This window comes from Maniola hyperantus, chromosome Z (assembly GCF_902806685.2).
Source record: "Maniola hyperantus chromosome Z, iAphHyp1.2, whole genome shotgun sequence".
NCBI lineage: Eukaryota > Metazoa > Arthropoda > Insecta > Lepidoptera > Nymphalidae > Maniola > Maniola hyperantus.
The window spans coordinates 1,161,622-1,182,215 of NC_048564.1; the positions used below are offsets into that span (position 1 = coordinate 1,161,622).

General features: G+C 39.2%; 2 protein-coding genes and 1 long non-coding RNA gene across 4 annotated transcripts; all 3 read right to left on the reverse strand.

Annotated features, from left to right (window-relative positions):
* Positions 1–191: 191 nt before the first annotated feature.
* On the reverse strand, positions 192–13,484 carry gb (solute carrier family 7 member genderblind). Its single transcript, XM_034983507.2, has 10 exons — positions 12,736–13,484; positions 11,855–11,957; positions 10,946–11,061; positions 9,972–10,097; positions 9,177–9,276; positions 7,805–7,973; positions 6,616–6,816; positions 5,339–5,488; positions 4,050–4,221; positions 192–3,586 (listed from the first exon to the last, which is right to left on the reverse strand). Exons 1-10 carry the CDS (start codon positions 12,938–12,940, stop codon positions 3,525–3,527), a joined length of 1,404 nt encoding a protein of 467 aa, XP_034839398.1. The 5' UTR covers positions 12,941–13,484; the 3' UTR covers positions 192–3,524.
* A 174-nt stretch (positions 13,485–13,658) lies between these two features.
* On the reverse strand, positions 13,659–15,566 carry LOC138404489 (uncharacterized). 2 transcript variants are annotated; one of them, XR_011238416.1, is made up of 6 exons: positions 15,425–15,566; positions 15,166–15,293; positions 14,611–14,687; positions 14,366–14,486; positions 14,035–14,113; positions 13,659–13,947 (listed from the first exon to the last, which is right to left on the reverse strand). It is a non-coding gene; the product is annotated as an uncharacterized lncRNA (long non-coding RNA). The 2 variants fall into 2 exon arrangements; XR_011238415.1 differs by having other exon boundaries at positions 15,166–15,566.
* Positions 15,567–17,636: 2,070 nt separating this feature from the next.
* Positions 17,637–20,074, reverse strand: LOC117995498 (uncharacterized). The gene is made up of 6 exons (XM_034983509.2): positions 19,992–20,074; positions 19,815–19,907; positions 19,619–19,706; positions 18,927–19,162; positions 18,081–18,216; positions 17,637–17,793 (listed from the first exon to the last, which is right to left on the reverse strand). The coding sequence occupies exons 1-6, from the start codon at positions 20,055–20,057 to the stop codon at positions 17,642–17,644; spliced, it is 771 nt and encodes a 256-aa protein (XP_034839400.1). The 5' UTR covers positions 20,058–20,074; the 3' UTR covers positions 17,637–17,641.
* Between the last annotated feature and the right edge of the window lie 520 nt (positions 20,075–20,594).

Below are 20,594 nucleotides of genomic sequence, written 5' to 3' on the forward strand. Positions count from 1 at the left end.
ACCGGCAAAGCCGTGCCGCCAAGCGATTTAGCGTTTCGATACGAAACCAAATGGGCATGGGTTTAATAAAAAAAACTGCAATACCCTTTCCAGGCTAGCCCTACTTCCATCTTAGACTGCATCATCACTTACCACCAGATGAGTTTTTCCTATGGTTTCATTAATTAGCAAGGTTAAGAAATCAAAACAAATTATTTTAATAAAAACTTTATTTAAAAAAGCTACAAAAAGTTCATTATATAATATTATATTCAAACCAACAATATTTTGCCATACTATTTATTATAGTTTAAAGGTGCAGACCCATTGCCGTGGAGCGTTGTAACGCGACATGAGGCGATCGGAAATTCGCATTCTATATAGTACACAATGCGTAGCGTTCTGGCGTGTTTTACTCGAGGCCTATTGGTTGATCGTCGCGCCAGATTGCGTTGCAACCACCGATCTGTACTAATACAAGTACGCTGGACCTGCGATTGTCGACCTGTTTTTGAAGCAACTTGATTTTCGGCATTTTGACGCTGATAGCAGTAGTGAGCGTCATAAATCGGAACTCAATGTTAGTGATATTTGTCAACAGTGTCAACACGAAAAACATTTGAAACAAAGTGTCAATTTAGATTCCCGGTACGCTCGCTTCGACGCTTCGAATCGCCACAAAATCTCTGTCATTTAGTAGGGCGCACCGATTCCAGCGTACTTGTGTATGTCTATTTCAGTGGTTGCAACACACCACTATACAATAGTGATGCACCTTGATTTAGATAGTATACATAAGACATTTTCGCGGGTAGTCAACGCGCATTACACGGCTATCGGCCGCACAGCTCATCCAAGTTCTAACAAAATAGAAACAGATTTTTTAAATTTGAGTATAAAAATGAGACTTTTTTTTAAATCCTTTCCATTAAAATGTCATTAGCAAAATTTTTAGTTGTAAAAAGCACCAAATGGGTTATAACTAGGAATCGACCGATATTAAATATGATTTAAAACATTTATTTCATAATGTACGAATTTAATAAGTATACATTATTTTCTACAAAGACACAAGAAATCAATTTTAAAGCTGTCTATATTTTCTAACAATTTACTAAAAAGTTAACAAAACAAATTTATTAAAAAAGAAACAGTGTAAAATGAGAACAACTATAAAGAAGTTAACAAAATCAATAACACTTAGAAGCTAAACAATAATATAAAAACGTTTTAAAGATCTCAACAGAAACAAGGCCTTGAGCCTTATTTTTGACATAAATGCATATTGGCACAGAGCAGAAGCAATGCAACGCCACTCTCCAAAGTTTGAAGATTGTCCAACACAAATGTGTAAATTACATTTATTTACAACTAAACCATACAACCAAAGTTTAGTATCATCATCGTCACCATCCATTGCGGTCCCGCCTCCTCTCAGAGTGAGGAAGGTCATAGTCCAGCAGAGTACACCTAGCTGTGCGCCGCGTACACTTATGCACTATATCTCACGCTAGTTAGCTAGTTGGCCGCCGTGACCTAAATTCGATAGGGAGGTACATTTTATAAAAGACGCGTCGCGTCGCTTAGTCTCTGCGTCAATTTGCGTTGAGCCTAACATGTTACAAATTACAAAATTCGAGTAAAAAAAATTATAGCCTCTATAATTCAAAAGTACTAAGCTATTAAAATCGAGAATATGCTTCGAGCTTGGGCTCGTATGACTTATCTTATCGAGTAACATAATATTGTGATTATAAGAATAAGCGTATTTTTTTTAGTTTTTAAACTAAGTATATTTTTATACAAATGTGTAATTTTTAAGCCTCTCATGGCTTATAGTTTACGCTCCACTCTCCGGATTCGGTGAATGATTCGAGTTCAGACTTTTTTACGATAGTTCGGCATTCAGCAAATCAACTGGCCACACTATTTGAGATACGGCGAATTTTTGAATAAGCTTGGCAAATCAGCCGGCCGGCAGCCGCGACGTTCTCCCTGTGGTGTATTAGATATATTATCCCGGAAAAATAAAGAGTTGCCGAGAGATTTTTATATATTCGCGCCAACCATTCGGGTTAGCCCGAATATGTGGGACGATACGATTGCCGCCGCCCAAACAAATCGCGATATCAAAAACCATTTGCCGAATCCCGATAGTGGTGGCGTACCATTAAACTAACCGTACATTACATCTATAGTAAAATTGCGAAGCGTATGGTAACGTAAAATCAAAGAAAAATCTTTCTGCGTCAAATGTACTAACATTTGACGCCTGCCTGCGACATCGAAGCCTCGGCGTTTTGTTAGAAGTTCCATAACAGCCGTCGTGAACTGTGTTAGAGGTCAAAAATAGTTTTTTTGACAAAAAACATCGTTGCTAACAACTTATCCACAAATTACAGATATATTATATATCAACAATTATCATAATTATCAATTAACCAGTATTATAAACAATATAAACTCCCAGTATATGTTTTATCTAAGTATCACATAATAAAATAGTGAACAATTTTCTTATGTTTCTTATTCTAAGCTGAGTTTCACCATAAAATTGCTTCAACACCGTTAGCTTGAATATCGTTGGCACATCACAAAACTATAAGGTCTATTTTCGCTTACAACACCTGTAATGCATCTTATGTATCATGTCTAGGGTCTGTTTCACAAATGGCGGCATTGGGTGACAGACTGCGGTGGCGCCCTACGTGTCACCCGGCCGATTCTCCGCGAGATATAGCAATATGTACCGTACCGCATGAGCTTGATAGATTCATAAAAGTCGGAATATTAGTGAAATTGTTGTCGAAAAGGGTAAAGCAATTTTTATGTTCGACTATACATTTTCGAGACCTTGTAAGATTGTATGAGATTCTTAAAAAGTAAACATAATTAAAAATTATAATCATCATAAAGCGAAGTGTTCACTAGCAATCAAAATTGCAGAAGTTGCTTTTCAATGGCAAAACTTTTCCTTTTCTTCTCTATGGCTCTTTGTGCGGTTTTGTTTTTATACGGTTTTGTGGTGAGCAATAATTCCGCCATTGTCGATTCAGTGGAGAAAACAACGTGGTAATTGTTCGTTGGTTCTTGAATTACTTTCTTGAGACTTCACCGTCACATGACATTACAACTGAAAATTATGTAATTGGTGACTTAGGCAAGTTTTATTGCTAGTGGACACTAAGAGTGACCAATCAACACTGAGCTATGCTGCGCTCGAAGTTGTTTGTAGATAAAACATAGCACCAGAAAGTTAGCTGAGCACAGCACAGCGTAGCACAGCTCAATGTTGTTTGTAGATAGCACCAGAAAGTTAGCTGAGCGCAGCACAGCGTAGCACAGCTTAATATTGTTAGTAGATAGCACCAGAAAGTTAGCTGAGCACAGCACAGCGTAGCACAGCTCAATGTTGATTGGTCACCCTTAGCCTAGGGTTTCCTAAAAAAGCAGTTCCGCCACATAAATTTAAAAAAATGATATTATGGAGGGTGGTGATTAATTAGGAGAATCCAACAAGTTCTGTCTCTACTGTACCACTCAATTTACTCTTCCTTATCTTCGACGGCGGACATGAACAGCTTCTGGCACAGATGTGTGAATTTAACTGGAACAAACCAGTTTTACACATTAGTTTAGTAAAGCGAACACCATTCGTAACCGAAATTCCACGGATACGTACGAAGCGATTTGCCTCCTCGTTTCTAATTCGAACCGCTAGTATATAGAACACCCTTCTGACATCTGTTTTCCCCTCCAATTTTAATATACCTTCAAGTAAAAAGTGAATAGATAGCTTCTAGGCATGCGCACTCCATTTTAGGCTGCATCGTTACTTGCCAGCAAGTCTGATTGCAGCCAAGCGCTAGTCTCATCATCATTATCAACCGATAGACGTCCACTGCTGGACATAGATCTCTTGTAGGGACTTCCACACGCCACGGTCTTGCGCCGCCTGAATCCAGCGGCTCCCTGCGACTCGTCTGATGTCGTCCGTCCACCTAGTGGGGGGTCTTCCAGTGCGAGGCCGCCATTCCAGCACCTTGTCTATAAATTAAAAAAAAACTCACCAGATATGTCCCTCACGACTTTGGGCTCGGAGTTAACAAGGAGGTAGTACACGGGCACTCCGGCGAGTGTCATCAGGGCGCCGGCCACTACCGCCACGGGCTCGCTCACTATCGGCACCACTAGTAGCACCACACACGTTCCTACGAACACTATCGGCATCCAGAGTGACACCTGAAAATTTTATATGCCTTCGAGCGGGTTACACACTAATCCGATCCGAGTCCGTGAAAATACGGATGTAAAAAACTCGGACCGAACTCGAATATTGCTTACGCACTAATCCGATCTCTGATCCAAATCCCAGCTATTCAGTGGACATCTTTGACATATGTACGTCATATACGTCCGATTTGAATCAGAGGCACATCCGAGATGATGGGAGTGCAGTGCGTAATCAGTCTAAGAGCCCTCGCCCACGGCAACTTTTTGTAGCGATGCTGTCGCGCGTTTACTAAACGCACGCCAGCATCACTACTAACGCGTGTTAGTCGCATTTGCAACGCGCTACTGCATCGCGACTGTATCGATGCAAACGCGCGACTGTGTCGGACGACATCGGGGGAAGAACGGAGGGAGGGTGGCGCGTGAATGGAGAACCGAGCATCAGTGCAACATTTTTTCTCGTTTGCATCGACACAGAAGCGCGATAGTATCGCGACTGAATCCGTGGGCGACGGCACACAGCTGGCGACCGCTTCGCGACTGTATCGATGCGGACGCGCGACAGCATCGCTTCTGTATTGCTACAAAAAGTCGCCGTGGGCGAGGGCTCTTACGGTCCATGACAACGATCAGCCGAGGGCTAGAAGTCAAACTTAAACTCAAAGCATTTATTATACAGTAGCAGTACCTAACTACTTATAGTGTGAAAAGTAGAGTATTCAACGGAGGGGTAAAGTTGTCTTCGTCTTAGGCTAAACCCTTCCCCTAATCCCCGCGCTTCACTCAGGATTCTAGATGCAACACCCTCGCTACGCTCGAGAATTACACTAATATTCTTAGTTACGCTTTTGTTTATCCCGGTGCCCGTAACGTAAGACCTTGCATTACCCCCATCTATACCTATATTATAAACTTTACTAGTTTGTTTGTTTGTAGGAAGTAATCTCTGGAACTACTCAACGGATTTTAAAAATTCTTTCACCAGTAGAAAGCTACATTATCCCTGAGTGACATAGGCTATTTTATTTTAAAAAAAAATAGAAATCCCTACGAAAATTTGGATAAGCTACCCGTGCTAAGCTGGGGTGGGTTGCTAGTGCTGAATTATCTAGTAGTATGAACTTACTTTGATAGGCCTGACAAGGTCCGGCCTCTTATACCGCAGCCAAAGCACGGCGCTGCAACTAAGCGTGGTGAAGAAGGACTCCACCACGGTACAGTATGTTATGAGAGACGTCAGGTTGTCCGGCACCAACATTATAAGGGATACCAGCATCTGAAAACCATTCATCATCATCATGATCAACCCATCACCGGCTCACTACAGAGCGCGGGTCTCCTCTCAGAGTGAGAAGGGTTTTGGCCATAGTCTACCACGCTGGCCATATGCGGATTGGTAGACTTCACACACCTTTAAGAACATTATGGAGAACTCTCAGACATGCCGGTTTCCTCACGATGTTTTCCTTCACCGTTAAAGCAAGTGATATTTAATTAATTAAAACGCACACTCTGAGAGGAAACACGTGCTCTGCAGTGAGCCGGCTATGGGTTGATCATGATGATGATGATGCTCTTGTGTATCAAGGCTGTGTTGAGCTGGAATCTTTTTCCTGGTTGTGCCACCCTCGCGATAGCTCATTCCAGCGTTTCTTCTGCTTGAGGCATGTTGATAACAAACTCTGTTGTAAGATGTGATGTGTGGCACAATTTAAAAATAAACGTTTTTCTTCTCGTTTATTAGGGATCTGTACCTACTTAAAAAGAAAAAACCGGCCAAGAGCGAGCCAGACTCGCGCAGCGAGGGTTCCGTGTCTCCAAACCACCCGTTCACACTGGCGCTCTGAGCTCACTGCGAGTCTTTTTGTGTTGTAATGCTCATAGTGTGTGTACGATGTGTGAATTTGTTACAAAGTGTATTACATAGCATGATACATTGCACTAATGTGGACGGCAAAATCTTTCATTTCATGTTACACTGTATGTAACTTTCCATCAATCTATATGCAACATAAGTGCTCAGTAGTGGGCCGATGATGGGATGATTGACAACCTCCCTGGCCAAGCAATTTAGCGATTCAGCGAAACCAAAGGGGCATGGGTTTATTAAAAACTGCCGTACCCCTTCCAGGTTAGTCCGCTTTCATCATAGACTGCGACGTCACTTACCACCAGGTGAGATTGCAGTCAATGTTTCTGAATAAAAAAATTAAAAAATGATAATATTACTCATCTGCTTATATTATAACACGGAGAACGAGCAGCAGGGTGCTACTACTAACTACTGCCATCTACTGCGATCACCAACCCACGTGCCTAGCATCGTGATTATGGGCAAGCCCTCTTGATGGGAGAGGCCTTTAGTCCAGCAGTGGACTGTCACATGGTGATGATATCACTCACCAGGAACACGAGCGAAGGCATCGGCGACATGCACTTGACGTTGATGTGAGCCAGCAGTTCGGGCATGTGGCCGTTGCGCGCGCCCGCGAAGCACATGCGCGATGACGCCATGATGTGCACCGACAGGCCGCCCAGCACGGCGATCGCGACCAGCGAGGGCATCGCCCACTGCATCCAACCCAGCGCCGACACGGAGAAATCCTGAAGGCCAGCGCAAACAGATGGAGTGAATGGAGTTGTCTTTAAAATAACAACAAGATGGTTATTTTATCCCTTTTTGAAAAGTGTCTTAATTTGATCCTAAGACGATAATAAACTATCAGAAAATTCACGAAAAAATTATTCGATCGATAAATGCAATAAAAATGCATTTAAATTAGGTATTTCAAATTTCCCCGCGAAAACGCTAGCCGCCATTTTATTTAGGTTAATGAGCTGTCATGACGTCATACGGATTGGTAAACAAAAGGTGTTTAGAGAAATTCATTACAAGTATAGTATGCGATAGGTCGAGATGGCGATCGGGGTATGAGGCGGGGGGACGCCCCGCACATCCGCACATCACCCGCACCAGGTTAGCTCGGGGGATGTGCGAATGTTCGGGGCGTCCATTTCAACCTGTCGCAATACTATACAAACCATGTGACAACTATTGGCTTAAGACAAACTTTGTTATTCTATAATATAAAAATGAATCACTAAATGTGTTGCTCATCGCCAAATCTCGAGAACAGCTGAACCGATTTCGCTAATTCTTTTTTTATAATATACCTTGAAGTACGAGGATGGTTCTTACGGAGAAAAATTTGAATCGACTGTTAGGCGGAACGAAGTTCGCCAGGGCAGCTAGTTAATAATAATTATTTCAAATGTCTTTACTTTTAAAATAGTTTAGTGTCCGGTCGTGTCGGTTTCCGCCCCTACGGGCTACGAGAATGAGGGAATAGAGTACACCTGTGCACATCCACTTGTGCACTATAATATCTCCCGCGCAGTTGGCTGATCTAGGAGATTGGCCGCCGTGACCGAAATTCGGTCATCGTCATCAACGACCGATAGACGTCCACTGCTGGACATAGGTCTCTTGTAGGGACTTCCACAAGCTACGGTCTTACGCCGCCTGAATCCAGCGGCTCCCTGCGACTCGAACAAACTCGGTCGGAGGGACATTATTATGCACGGTACTCACAACAGCAATAGCTTCCGAGGCTCTGACTCCAGCTGGTCCGAGCACTGCCATGTAGGACACGTTCGCTAGCAGGTAGATCGCCGTAACCAGGGGCAACGACAGATAAATCGCTCGAGGGAGATTCACGAACGGATCCCTTAGCTCCTCCGTCATGAAGTTGAGGTAGCTCCTAAAACAAATATTTTCAATTTTATTATGATACTGTTTTTTTTACCTACACTTTACTTACCTACCACTTACCTACACTACTACCTTTAATTTTTGATATCCATACTAATATTATAAATGCGAAAGTGTGTCTGTCTGTCTGTCTGCTAGCCTTTCACGGCCCAACCGTTCAACCGACGAAATTCGGTACAGAGTTAGATTACATCCCAGGGAAGGAAGGGCATAGGCTACTTTTTATCCCGGAAAATCAAAGAGTTCCCACGGGATTTTTAAAACCTAAATCCACGCGGACGAAGTCGCGGGCATCATCCAGTATGTATATAAACATTATTTAGAAATTTCCTTATACACATATATCAAAAATTGCGGAAACGGCAGGATTCGAACCGGCGTCTCCGGGGATCGCGCCCGACGCTGTGTGACATGACAAAATTTGTGATATGTAAGTTCACTCAGTACTTGTTTGTTTGTTTATCTGTACTGAAGCGACTGTTAATGCCATCTAGTAGCGATACTTTGCAGCTATCGAAACTACAAATACCCATATTACAAAGCAGCTCCTAAAACAAAATTTTAAATTTTGAAGTCAAAAACTTCTTTAGCTACCACTTTTATAAGTAACAGTACCCGGTAGAAAATATTGTACTTCAACCTTTAGAAAGAGATAACAGTTTTGTAGAGCGTTGTCTCTGTCGTTGAGACCGACAAAACGTCACAAAGGTATGAGTGACAGAGACAATGCTCTATGGAGCCGAAACCTCTTTCTAACAGTCGATGTACAAATTACAATATTTCCGGCCAGCTACTGTACGCCATTGTACCTGCGCAGAAATCTTGCATGTAACTTCGCGTGGACTACACAAATTTCAAATCCTTATTTAATCCTCTTAGAAAAAATTCAAATTAAATTTAAATTAAATCAAAATACGTAAATTTTCAAAAATCCTTTCTTAGCGAATGCCTACGTCATAATAGTTATCTGCATGCCAAATTTCAGCCCAATCTGTCCAGTAGTTTGAGCTGTAGGTTAGACGGGTTAGATCAGTCAGTCAGTCAGCTTTTCCTTTTATATATCTAGATAAACCTACAAAGAAAATCCCCTCCTGATACTTTGCCTTCGTCTCATTTTCTAAGTTGATCAAACTCAATAACATACATTTTCTAAGTTTAGTTTTGTGAACTGCACACTTTTTTTTAAACTTACCAGCCTGAATAAGAAAAAATTCCGGAGTAAAATGCAACAGACCAGTCGCTGACTGAAGACTTGGTGCCCGCCCAGCCGTCTTCGAAATGTTCAACGCCTCCTATAACCAATATATCTTGATAAGGATTATACACATACAGGGTGTCATTAGAACGCTATCTTTTTCTTATTAGTAGCTCCTTCTTCTTCTTCCTTATCTTATCCCACGCTAAGCAGAAAATAATGTATAATGTCAAAATTGTAACTAGAGCTGACATAGCTACCATTTTAAAATCCACGCAGACAAAGTCGTGGACAACAGCTAATATTGCAATATATTAAGCTGTATTTTGAATATTTGCTATGAAGAAATGCAATTCTTAGGAAATTCGCTTCGCGAATACCAAATACCAAAATATACCAATACCAAATTCTTCACTAGTGAGCCTAGTGGTTAGTACGTCCGCCTTCTTATCGCAGGTCAGGGGTTCGATCCCGGGCATTCACCTCTAACTTTTCAGAGTTATGTGCGTTTTAAGTAATTAAATATCACTTGCTTTAACGGTGAACGAAAACATCGTGAGGAAACCTGCATGCATGAGAGTTCACCATAATGTTCTCAAAGGTGTGTGAAGTCTACCAATCCGCGCTAGCCATGTTAGCGTGGTAGACTATGACCAAACCCTTCTCACTCTGAGAGGAGACCCGTGCTCTGTAGTGAGCCGGTAATGGGTTGATCATGATGATGATGATGAGCCGTCACCTGAACAGATAAGTTGGTGACACCAGCGAAGTTACATACACGCAATGAATTACCTCCAGCCATCCAAACGATTCCGCCGACAATAATAATGACTAGTGCTGATATCTTTGTGAACATGAACACATTCTGAACGCGTGTCGTGAACTTCACGTCGTAAGCGTTTATGAAGGTGAGGAAACCTGTAACCAATGTGTACAAAAGCTTTCAAAAAGTAAAATACATAAAAATCATATTTAGGGTTCCGTACCTCAAAAGGAAAACAGAACCCTTATAGGATCACTTTGTTGTCTGTCTGTCAAGAAACCTACAGGGTACTTCCCCTTGATCTAGAATCATGAAATTTCGCAGGTAGGTAGGTCTTATAGCAGACATTAGGGGAACAATCTGAAAACCGTGAATTTGTGGTTACATCATACAAGAAAAATTAAATTGGGGTCATGAACTAATAATTTGTATTTTCAATTTTCGAAGTAAGATAGCTATATATCAAGTGGGGTACTATATGAAAGGGCTACACCTGTGCATTCTAAAACAGGTTTTTATTTTATTCTTATGCATCATAGTAACTATCTATCATCATATCTACTATCTATCTTTACCTTTGCATAAATTTAAAAAATCTATTAAAAATATGCTCGTGAAAAAAGCATATTACACAATTGAAGATTATCTAAATGATAAAAGAGCGTGGATTTGACCTGCAGCTCGTTCCAGCAACGCACAAGACTGCAAATACTTTTGTATACATGGCATAATCTTGTACCTATATCAAATATTTGAAAAGAGCAACCGCCGAGTTTCTTGCTGGTTCTTCTCGGTAGGAAAGGCATTCCGAACCAGTGGTAGATGCATCCGACTATTCGAAAGTACTTGTAAAAGTTTAGTTGAATAAAAAAGATTTTTATTTTTATTTTATTTTATCATCTTACTCCACACGGACGAAGTCGTGGGCATCAGCTAGCAATCTAAGAAAAAAAAATAGCATACGGATATAGTCACAGACAAAAGCCATGTGAAATATACTCACAAATAGTAACAGCGGCAATCAACTTCCGGCATAGTGGATCTATGGCACAATTAGGAAATATTGGCTGAAGGATATTACTGGCAAAAGTCAACGACATTATTGCATTGGTACTTGGCCTGAAAAGAAATTCATTCTAGTTAAGTACTTTAAGGTGGTTTGATACATCCGGCGCGAAAATTCAAATTTTAGTTAGTTTTTCTAAAATAGTAGACTAATAATTCATCGAAGGCTTAGGTAATGAGTTTTGTGGGCATAACATTTAGGCATCTACATACATGTTTTTCCATAAAAACTTTGGTCAAAAATACTAATTTACTACATTTTTGTGCAAATCTGGGAAAATTCAGAAAATTATCTTTCAGGAACAAATAAGTAGTCTACTATTTTCGAAAAACTAACCAAAATTTGATTTTTTGCGGCTGAATGTATCAAACCACTTTAAGATTTAATTTTCGTTTTTTTAGAGAAATCCAAATTAAACCATTTACAACTGAAATCGATTTTAAGTACAAGTTTGAAATTAAAACTCAATTTGAGTACAGTGACTGCAAAACATGTCATTACCATCATCAAGAAGAACCTATCGCCGGCTCACTACTGACCACGGGTCAGAGTGAGATGAATGGCTGTGTGAATTGGCAGATGTCACACACCTTTGACAACATTATGGAGAACTCTTACATGCATGTATCCTCACTATGTTTTCCTTGCTGTCAAGTGATATTTAATTGCTTAAAATGCACATAGCCCAAGAAATTTGAGGTGCATGCCTGGGATCTAACCCCTGACCTGTGGTGTAACAGACTATGGCCTAAGCCCGTCTCATTCTGAGAGGTGACCTGTGCTAGTGGGCTGGCGATGGGTTGATCATTATGACAGTGGAAAGGTTTATTAGCTCTTCATACTTACACAAATACTAAATTAGCATCCCATAGGTATAAAAATGCAGGCAATGGTCCATATGCTTCATTAATATAATGATAATCTCCTCCACTTTGTGCCAGGGCTGTGCCTGTGGAACAAGTGAGCTGTACACAAATGCATGATGCCTCTAAGGGCACGGTCGCGGTGGCCAATGTCCATAGAGATTAACCAACTGCACGGGAGATATTCTAGTGCACAAACACAGGCGCACTCCCTCTTCCCTCGCCCTTATAACCCAATGGGCGTAGAACAGACATCCAACATTTCTTAAAGTACAACCTTTTCATAACATTCGCTGCTAACAGACGGAAACGTTTAAGTGCGGAAACCAGCCCAGAGTGAAGAAGAAGAACATTCTCTGCTAAAGATTGTTTTTTTAATTGTTGAATCCATATCCATTCTCATATTATAAATATATGGAAATGTGTCTCCCTATCTGCTAGCTTTTTTACAGAAAAACCTTTCAACTGATTTTGACGAAATTTGGTACAGAGATAGCTTCCATCTTGGGGAAGGTCATGGACTACTTTGGTCCCAGAAAATCAAATAGTTGGTATAAGGGTTCTGTACCTCAAAGGAAAAGTGACCCTTATAGGACAAATAATTTGTGTTTTCAATTTTTAAACCAAGATAACTATACCAAGTGGGGTATCATATGAAAAGACTTTACTTGTACATTCTAAAACAGATTTTTATTTATTTTTATGCATTACGTTAGTACTATTATATATTCTGTGATAATACATAGTTTTTGATTTTTAGTGTCGTGAAAAGTCGGAAAAAATACCCGTGTAGGTACGGCACCCTCGGTGCGCGAGTCTGACTCGCACCTGGCCGGTGTTTAAGATATTATGGAGTGTATATACCTAATTCCGCATATGAAAGAGCTCCAAGCGTCGCCAGCACTCCGCAAGCTGCCCACACTGCTAAAGCACCCCACACCGATCCAGTTTTTTCTATCACTTCTCTGGGCGATATAAAAATACCACTGCCGAATATTATCCCGAGTATTATAGCCACCCCTTCCAGTAGACCTAGCTGCTTCCTCATTTTCACTCTTTCCTCACTCATATTTGAGTTTAATCCAAACTGGTGGTTACAAAAACCTTTATGTTCAGTGAAAACAAAGGTGGAAGACTCAACACGCTCTAGAATCTAGGTGAATAACCAACATAACCTATTGAAACCAAATTATAAATCCTTCGCATGAATAATAATAATTCATAACCTATAATTAGTTATAATATCGGACTAATCAGTTAATTACACATTTAAATTGTCTTGAGATTCTTCTCCGAAATCCAATAATATTTTGATGGCTATTTATATTTTAATTTTTAGGAAGATTATTGCTGTGCTGCTGACAGCTGACCATAATAATCTAAGCCACAGAACACATTTACTCCAGGAGAAGAAGCCCAACTACATACAAATAAAGTGCAGACTGTGCACCGTCACGCCATCTATTAGTGATTCCATAGAATTAAACTTTTGGCGCGAAATTACGAACCCCGTATTGTTTTTTTTTTTTTCTATATTAGGCCCGCATTTCAATCGCCAAATAATCTTTAACCGAGGAGTTTATTCCACAGTTAAAGATTATTATTTATGGCGATTGAAAAGCGGTCATAACAAAACTGGAATAAAACAAGTAAAAACTTTTTAAAATGCTATAATTTTTAGAAATAAATTTTTATATTATACTGTGAAAAGCATACAAAGATTTAAGTTATGTTTTTACTCATTTTTTTTCTAAGCTATTAGATGAAGTAAAAAAAATGTACTTTTAAAGTGTTTTATTACAAATACGTCATAATCCACAGCATACATAATGAAGAAATTACAAAAACAGGTTATAGTTAAACCAAAGTTGGATTACAGTAATAAATCTTAATAGAATTATTATCTTTTAAACAGATTAATTATTATTAAAGATCTAATACTGAAATGTTTTTCAAACTAGGGAATGTTACATAGCAAGAACTACTTATTCAATATATCATAAATAGAATAATGAACAGAACCAATATAGGCATATAGGCATATTTAGTAGTGGTTTGTGGAAGCACAGACAGGTCCTGAAATAAGGCAAAATACACAAAATTATTATATTTTTTTAACTGATGATTTATAAAAAATTGCAATAGAAACATTATATTACATACCACTGTGATGTATCTGGTGGCCGAGATAAGATAGGCACATTTGGTACCTAGTGGGTTGTGGAAGCCACACTGACTGTTCCTGGAATAAGGCAAAATACACAAAATCAATATATTGGTTTATCTACTGAGAATGTGTTAAGTAGGTACATATTGCAATAGAAATTTATATTATGTACCAACTGAATTAAATGTTGTTGTGATGTGTCTGCTGGCAGAGACAAGATAGGCACATTAGGACAGGTTCTAAAATGAGGCAAAATGAACAAAATTGATGTTTTTCTGAGATTTTTTTACAAATTGCAATAGAAATGAATAGTTACTAGGTACATACCACTGAAATTGAATGTTGTTGCAATGTTTCTGCTGGTGAGCCAGGCACACTGCTGGTGTGCAAGCTTTTCAACACCTACTCAGTTACATTGGCAAAACAATATTCTGCCCAAATTCGAAGTCTGAAACATTATAATAATACTATATAATAAACCAAAATATCAAAAACACCAGCGTTTCTGACTTCTTTAGCCGGTTTGTAGATAAAAAGAACAGCTGGTACTTAAGGGACACGACAATATTTACCTTGCATAATTAGATGCCTTTCCGGCTCTTGGTAAAGAGTGGATAGTAAGTGTTGGGTCGAAAGCCGATGCACAGCACTTAAGGCAGCTCAGTTCGGTGCTTTCTCCATACAAACGTAGGAGGGAAAATACAACAATATTCGATATTGTACGCACAAAACTAAGAATTATATCGATTTATCTCGTCATTATCTAGGTTTATTGATATATAAAATATTGAAAAAAATATTGATTTAAAAGTTACGAGGCTCAAAAGATTCCTATTTTAACACTAAATTAATGACAACTTTGGGCGTAAATAAATAAGATTAGGGATATGAAAATTCTAAAACAATTTATCATTAGACGTTGTTTATTTATTCATTAGTTGAAATAACTTTACTTTGCAAACATAAATTCAGCAGTTTGTTCTCAAAAATACTTTTCCTAAACCCTTTTCGCGCGCTTGATTTCAGTGAAAATCATCGTGCCTCTCAACTTTCTCATACAATGTCAAGTGAAAAGCAAACATGTTACCCACGTGCGCTGCCAATTTTGGTCGAGCGTCCTGCGTCACCTTAACACGCTTTCTATATTTATCAGACATGATAAATTTAATCTTACAAACGAAAAGAGTCACCAAACAATAAGTCACTGTTCTTATTTTTCTCTAGTCTCAATCACACTGCTGCGAGTTTCTTCAAGCTAACAGGGAGAGAAAAATAGAAGCAAAAACACTAAACCACATGAAATACAACTAAAAAAATACAAATTTATCACAACTGTTGGGAAAGAAAACTTTCATATTTAAACCAACAACCTAAAAACAAACGTACCATAGAGTAGATAGTTGCCAGTTGTTTATAGTTTGAAACTTTGTCTCTGACTTTGAAGTCTAGAATGAGACAAAGAATTTCTTTGTTTCATTCTAAATGATTCCATAAAAAAGTCTGCAACGGCCCCATACAAAGTTGCCACCCCCTGGATCTAAGCAGCTGACACTTGACGCATAGGGATGAAAACGTAGTGCCCGTCAAAGAGTACATACTACGTGCCCGTAGTGGTTACCATTGACCATAGATTATCTACTATATGACCTTTACAAGTTATTGTTTCGTAACAATAAACAAATTATTGATTTCTTGCGATTATTTATAACTACTATAATTTTAATTTTCAGCAAGAATCGAAATTTAAGGCTGAATGCGGTTGTGACCTTATAGGCCCCGCACACGGTCAAGCATGTTTGTCAAATTTTACGTTTTTTGACGTTTTGTTTGATGACGTCATCAAACACAAGAGCATAGTGCAAATAACTACGTAGTAGTACTTCCAACTTCTTTGCAAATAACTACCATTCAAACAGGTCTGTCAAACCAAAAACAGGCTTGTCAAAAACGTTTGTCAAACAAGGCGTCACTTTCGACGCAGTATCAGTAGAAAGGGATACTGCACTGAGCATAGGCGCTGAGTGATGAGCACCGCAGACAAAGGATTTCTTGCATTAACTTTAGCAATGTGTTTAGAAAAAAAGAAAAAAAAGGAGACGTCGGGCACGAGAATGGTTAAAACAGCGAGATATATTCACACATGAAAATTTACTGAATATACGCTAAAATGGAACGTTCGTTTGACAAACATAGCCGTACACCGTCAAGCATATTTGACAAACAGACCGTCAATTAAATTTATCAAACACTTAGTTTATTTGACAAGCACGTAGTTTGTTTGACAAACACGTGAAAAACGACCGCAGACGGTCAAGCATGTTTGTCAAACACGTAAAATTTGACAAACTTGCTTGACCGTGTGCGGGGCCTCTTAGACTATGGGTGATGCAAAGTAGTTGGAAGTACTACTACGTAGTATTTCTTGTGAGTTATGAGGAAATAATAAGGCAGATTAGCAGTGGATGAACTGGATCAATTTTATTAGGTATAACAAATTAATTTAGAGAGCTAATTAATACAATGTCGATGCCGCCATGGTTGCCCAAGAGAAGAGCAAGTAAAGGTTGGCTGTCAAACAGCAAACACTATTGGTTGTCTGTGGTCTTAGATGAAAATCAGGGTTGCCAAGTCATTTATAAATTGACCCCTAATTTTCATATTTACAACAGTATTCCTATGTCGATGGGGTGGTGAACGTTGCCTCATTGCAAGGTTTGTTAAGTACAGAAATGTCAAAATGACTTCGTAATGGAGTTTTACCGCCATAAGTTTAAATAAGTACCCCTATTATAATTAATGTGAAAGTGTCATTGTTTGTTGGTTTGTCCATCAATCACGTTGCAACGGAGCAACGGATCGACGTGATTTTTTGTTGTGATAAAAGAGAAATACCACTCACTCACTGACGGACGGACTGACTGACTGACTAATCACGAAATCTCAGAAACTATAAAGCCTACAAACTTGAAATTTGGAAGGTAGGTTCTTTGTAGGACGTTAGTGTCATCTAAGAAAAATCCCCCCCCCCCCCCCTAAGGGTGTGAAAGGGGGGGGGGGAGGATCGAAGGGTTGTATGAAAGTCCTATGTTTTTGAAGTTAGGGACGTGAAAATCAAAATATAAAAATCTGTATAATTCAATTTGGGAAAATCAAGCAACCAGCCCAGAGAGAAGAAACGTGATTGAGATACATGTGTGTAGGTACATGCCAGGTTTGAAACCGCAACCTGATGAATCTGTGCTGGAAAGTAGTGATCTGTAGAAGATAGTGACACAAAAATTAAAAAAAAAATCAATTACCTGCCTGCAAAAACTAATTTTGAAATAAGATAAAAGCATTCTTCATGTTATGCACTCAATAAAAGAAATAATACATTAGATATAATGTACCTATACTTACTACGGTGTACGGGGTATCTCCCCGCTTCATACCCCGATAGCCATCTCGACATATCGTGTACTTACTATAAAATACAGACTGCGGATACGTATACTTAACGTTAAGAAAAACGCATGGGCGTAAACCACTTATTAGAGAGCCATCAACTATTTCGCTCCCATCTTTATTTAGGTATACTTATGAACACAAAATTTAGGTACCTATTTATTTTTTAAACAATTTAGGTGATATTTCTGGATCAGGATCAGGATAATACTGTAGCAAGTCTGCAACGGGGGCTTCTTGATCTTCATAAAAATCACAAGCTAACAAATATTCACGCTTCGAATAATCGTCTCCTTTGCAAAACATTTCACCTGAAATTAAATTAATAACTTTAACATTGCAATTAATATTGATTAAAGTAGGTGTTCCTTGGTACCTACGTAGGTATAAACACACGTACGAAAGAAGAAAGCTTTATACGTTGAGTTTGTTTTGGGTTACGCTTGGTTACGCTGGTTGGTACGCTGGTACGGGTTACGCTGGTACGGTGTACGCCTAGCGTATAGATATGTATCCAACTCATACAACTCGGAATATTATGTTGATAGTTAATAACAAGGACTAAGGAGACAATACGCTCAAACCTTTTTGTACCCACCTTCAATATCCATAATGTGAACTGGACTCCTCGACTCCAAAGCGCCAACACAGTAATGCTCTTCTGTCAAACTTGGATGCCAATACATTATAGCATCTCTACAAGATGTGCCAGCTATTGGCAGTAATATTCTGTCCTGGAAAGGTAAAGCTCTACACACATAAGCCGCCGACCCAGCTGCTTGGTGCTGACGTCACAACCCGAAACGGCATGAGGTACGCGGTATCCGCGGCATACGGCCGAAATTAATAAGCTATCTATCTATCCACGATTTGCCCTACTAAGGATAGAGATTTGTGGTAACTATGGAGTTTATGCCTTTGTATCTTTAGTGGAGCAAATCGTGGATGGATAGCTTATTAATTTCGGCGGATAGGCTGTTCGCAGTTAGTGACGTCGATATACACATTGTGTTCCTCAACCGACCTGTACTCAGTAGCGATGGCGCTAGCTCACTACTGAGTACGGTTCCGAATTAGAAGTGTTTGACCATAGTCTACCACGCTGGTCAAGTGCGTATAGGCCGACTTCACGCAACCTTTAGATTGTGCAGTTACCTTACAATGTTTATGATATGAATTAATGGCTTTAAATACACACTAATGTCCGTAGCGCCGACTGCGTGTATTTAAGTTTTCATAAATCTCGGCCGTGAAAACTCTGTTGATTTTCCGGAATAAAAAGTGGCTTATGTCACTTTCGAGATCGAACTATATCCGTGCAAAAAAGCACTTGTTTTGTTACGGCGTGATTGAAGAACTAACAAACAAACAAACCCACTTTCGCATTTATAATATCGGTAGTATATACTGTTGGATATTGATATTTCTCTACTAAGAAGCTCACCTTGCATATGATTTTGTTATTAACAATAGGTTCTTTAACTTCACCAGTGCAAAAGAACTTGCGTTTTTTTCTCATGATCACTGTACTGACTTCGAGCACAGTCTTGATACTGTTACCCTTTTCTCCATTAATCGCTTCTAACTCACGCATTCCCCTCACTTGGGTTTCTCGACTGTTTTGTTGTTTCATGTATGTGGCAAGTCTACTCATTGCGTCTACAAATTCGTCTATTGGACCTAGACCAAATACAGACCGGTCACTGTTTATTATCCCATGACGTCATATTGGCATTATTACTTTATTCCATACCTACTAGCTGACCCCCGCGACTTAGTCCGCGTGGATTTAGATTTTTAACAATCCCGTGGGAACTCTTTGGTTTTCCGGGATAAAAGTAGCCTGTGTCACTCTCCAGGTCTTTGACTATGCAAAAATCACGTCAATCCGTTGCACCGTTGCGACGTGATCGAAGGACAAGCCAACAAACCAATAAACCAACAAACCAACAAACAAACACACTTTCGCATTTATATAAGGGTACCTACTGATAGTTTAGGATTTATTATTGTGTGATTTGCAATAGTGCCGACATAGCGTCAGGGAACATACTAGGTGTAGTCTGTAAATATTGAATTCCACGAAACTAAAAGTAAATATTAGGTACTTTTATATTTTCAAACAACGTTCATTACCAGTTCCAAAACTTCCTCCGTCTAAATAATTCAAGAACTGATAAAATCTTAGGGCTTCATCAGATTCAATTTCGTCCATCACTGGTCTCTGCAATTTTAACAAAAATTAAATTTAGACCTCAGAATAAACACCACTCATTCTCGAGAGCCGGAGCTCAGTATCGGAACGGTGATGGATTGAGATAATTATACTTACAAATTTACCACTCCAAGCGCCCACATCGGAATAAAGGGAGTTGACTCTGCTCGGCATCCAATCTAAGGACGAACGAGCTACCAACACAGGGTGCTTGAAACAACATGGTAAATATTAGTGATAGAGAAGATTATTTAAAAAATATATAGATCAAATACGTTAGTAGAGAAAACCTACTAAAGATGCGTGTCTAGCATAAATATGTTTTACAAGAACAATTACTAGAATTAAATTTATTTTCATGGTGGGCTGTCTATTTGTACAATTTCACGCTAACTTTAAATAGGTACGCATTTTGTAGAACAGAGCAATTTTTTTTTTAAATTGAGATAAAATAATTGGCACTACTGTAACAATTAAGGTATGTACCAGTTAGCAATATGTTTGTAATAAAAAGTTGACTTTGTTATTCTAATTGGTTCGTTATAGCCCTCGTGCTATAAAGTACAAAAGTAAATAATGTAGAGATCGGGGTTCGATTTCGAGCCAGCCCCTTTTACTGTAAGGAATAAGGTAAGTGCGTTCTATGCAAATAAATATCACTTGCTTTATTAAGGGACAACCTGTCCTCAGTAGAGGGTTGGTGGTAATGATGGCGATGGACCTAGAGTACAAGAATAATGTGTATTTTTATCCTTAATATTATGCTCTCGGCAGTGAAAAATTTGTGTATCAGTTTATGTGAGCCTTGGCTTTGAGTATTTTTTTACTACAGGACCGGCTCAATGAAAATGGGCCGTCGATATACCTACAATGTTTAACACGCTTACAATGTTACCC

Coding starts and splice junctions, on each gene's coding strand:
- gb (XM_034983507.2), bottom strand. CDS start 12,940: ATGAGTGAGGAAAGAGTGAAAATGAGGAAGCAGCTAGGTCTACTGGAA. Junction 10,098..10,945: donor GATTGCCGCTGTTACTATTT/GTGAGTATATTT, acceptor CATTGGTTACAG/GTTTCCTCACCTTCATAAAC. Junction 4,222..5,338: donor ACCTTGTCAGGCCTATCAAA/GTAAGTTCATAC, acceptor TAAAATTTTCAG/GTGTCACTCTGGATGCCGAT.
- LOC117995498 (XM_034983509.2), bottom strand. CDS start 20,057: ATGAAAATAAATTTAATTCTAGTAATTGTTCTTGTAAAACATATTTAT. Junction 19,163..19,618: donor CGGAGGAAGTTTTGGAACTG/GTAATGAACGTT, acceptor TATTTGGTCTAG/GTCCAATAGACGAATTTGTA. Junction 17,794..18,080: donor TCACATTATGGATATTGAAG/GTGGGTACAAAA, acceptor ATTTAATTTCAG/GTGAAATGTTTTGCAAAGGA.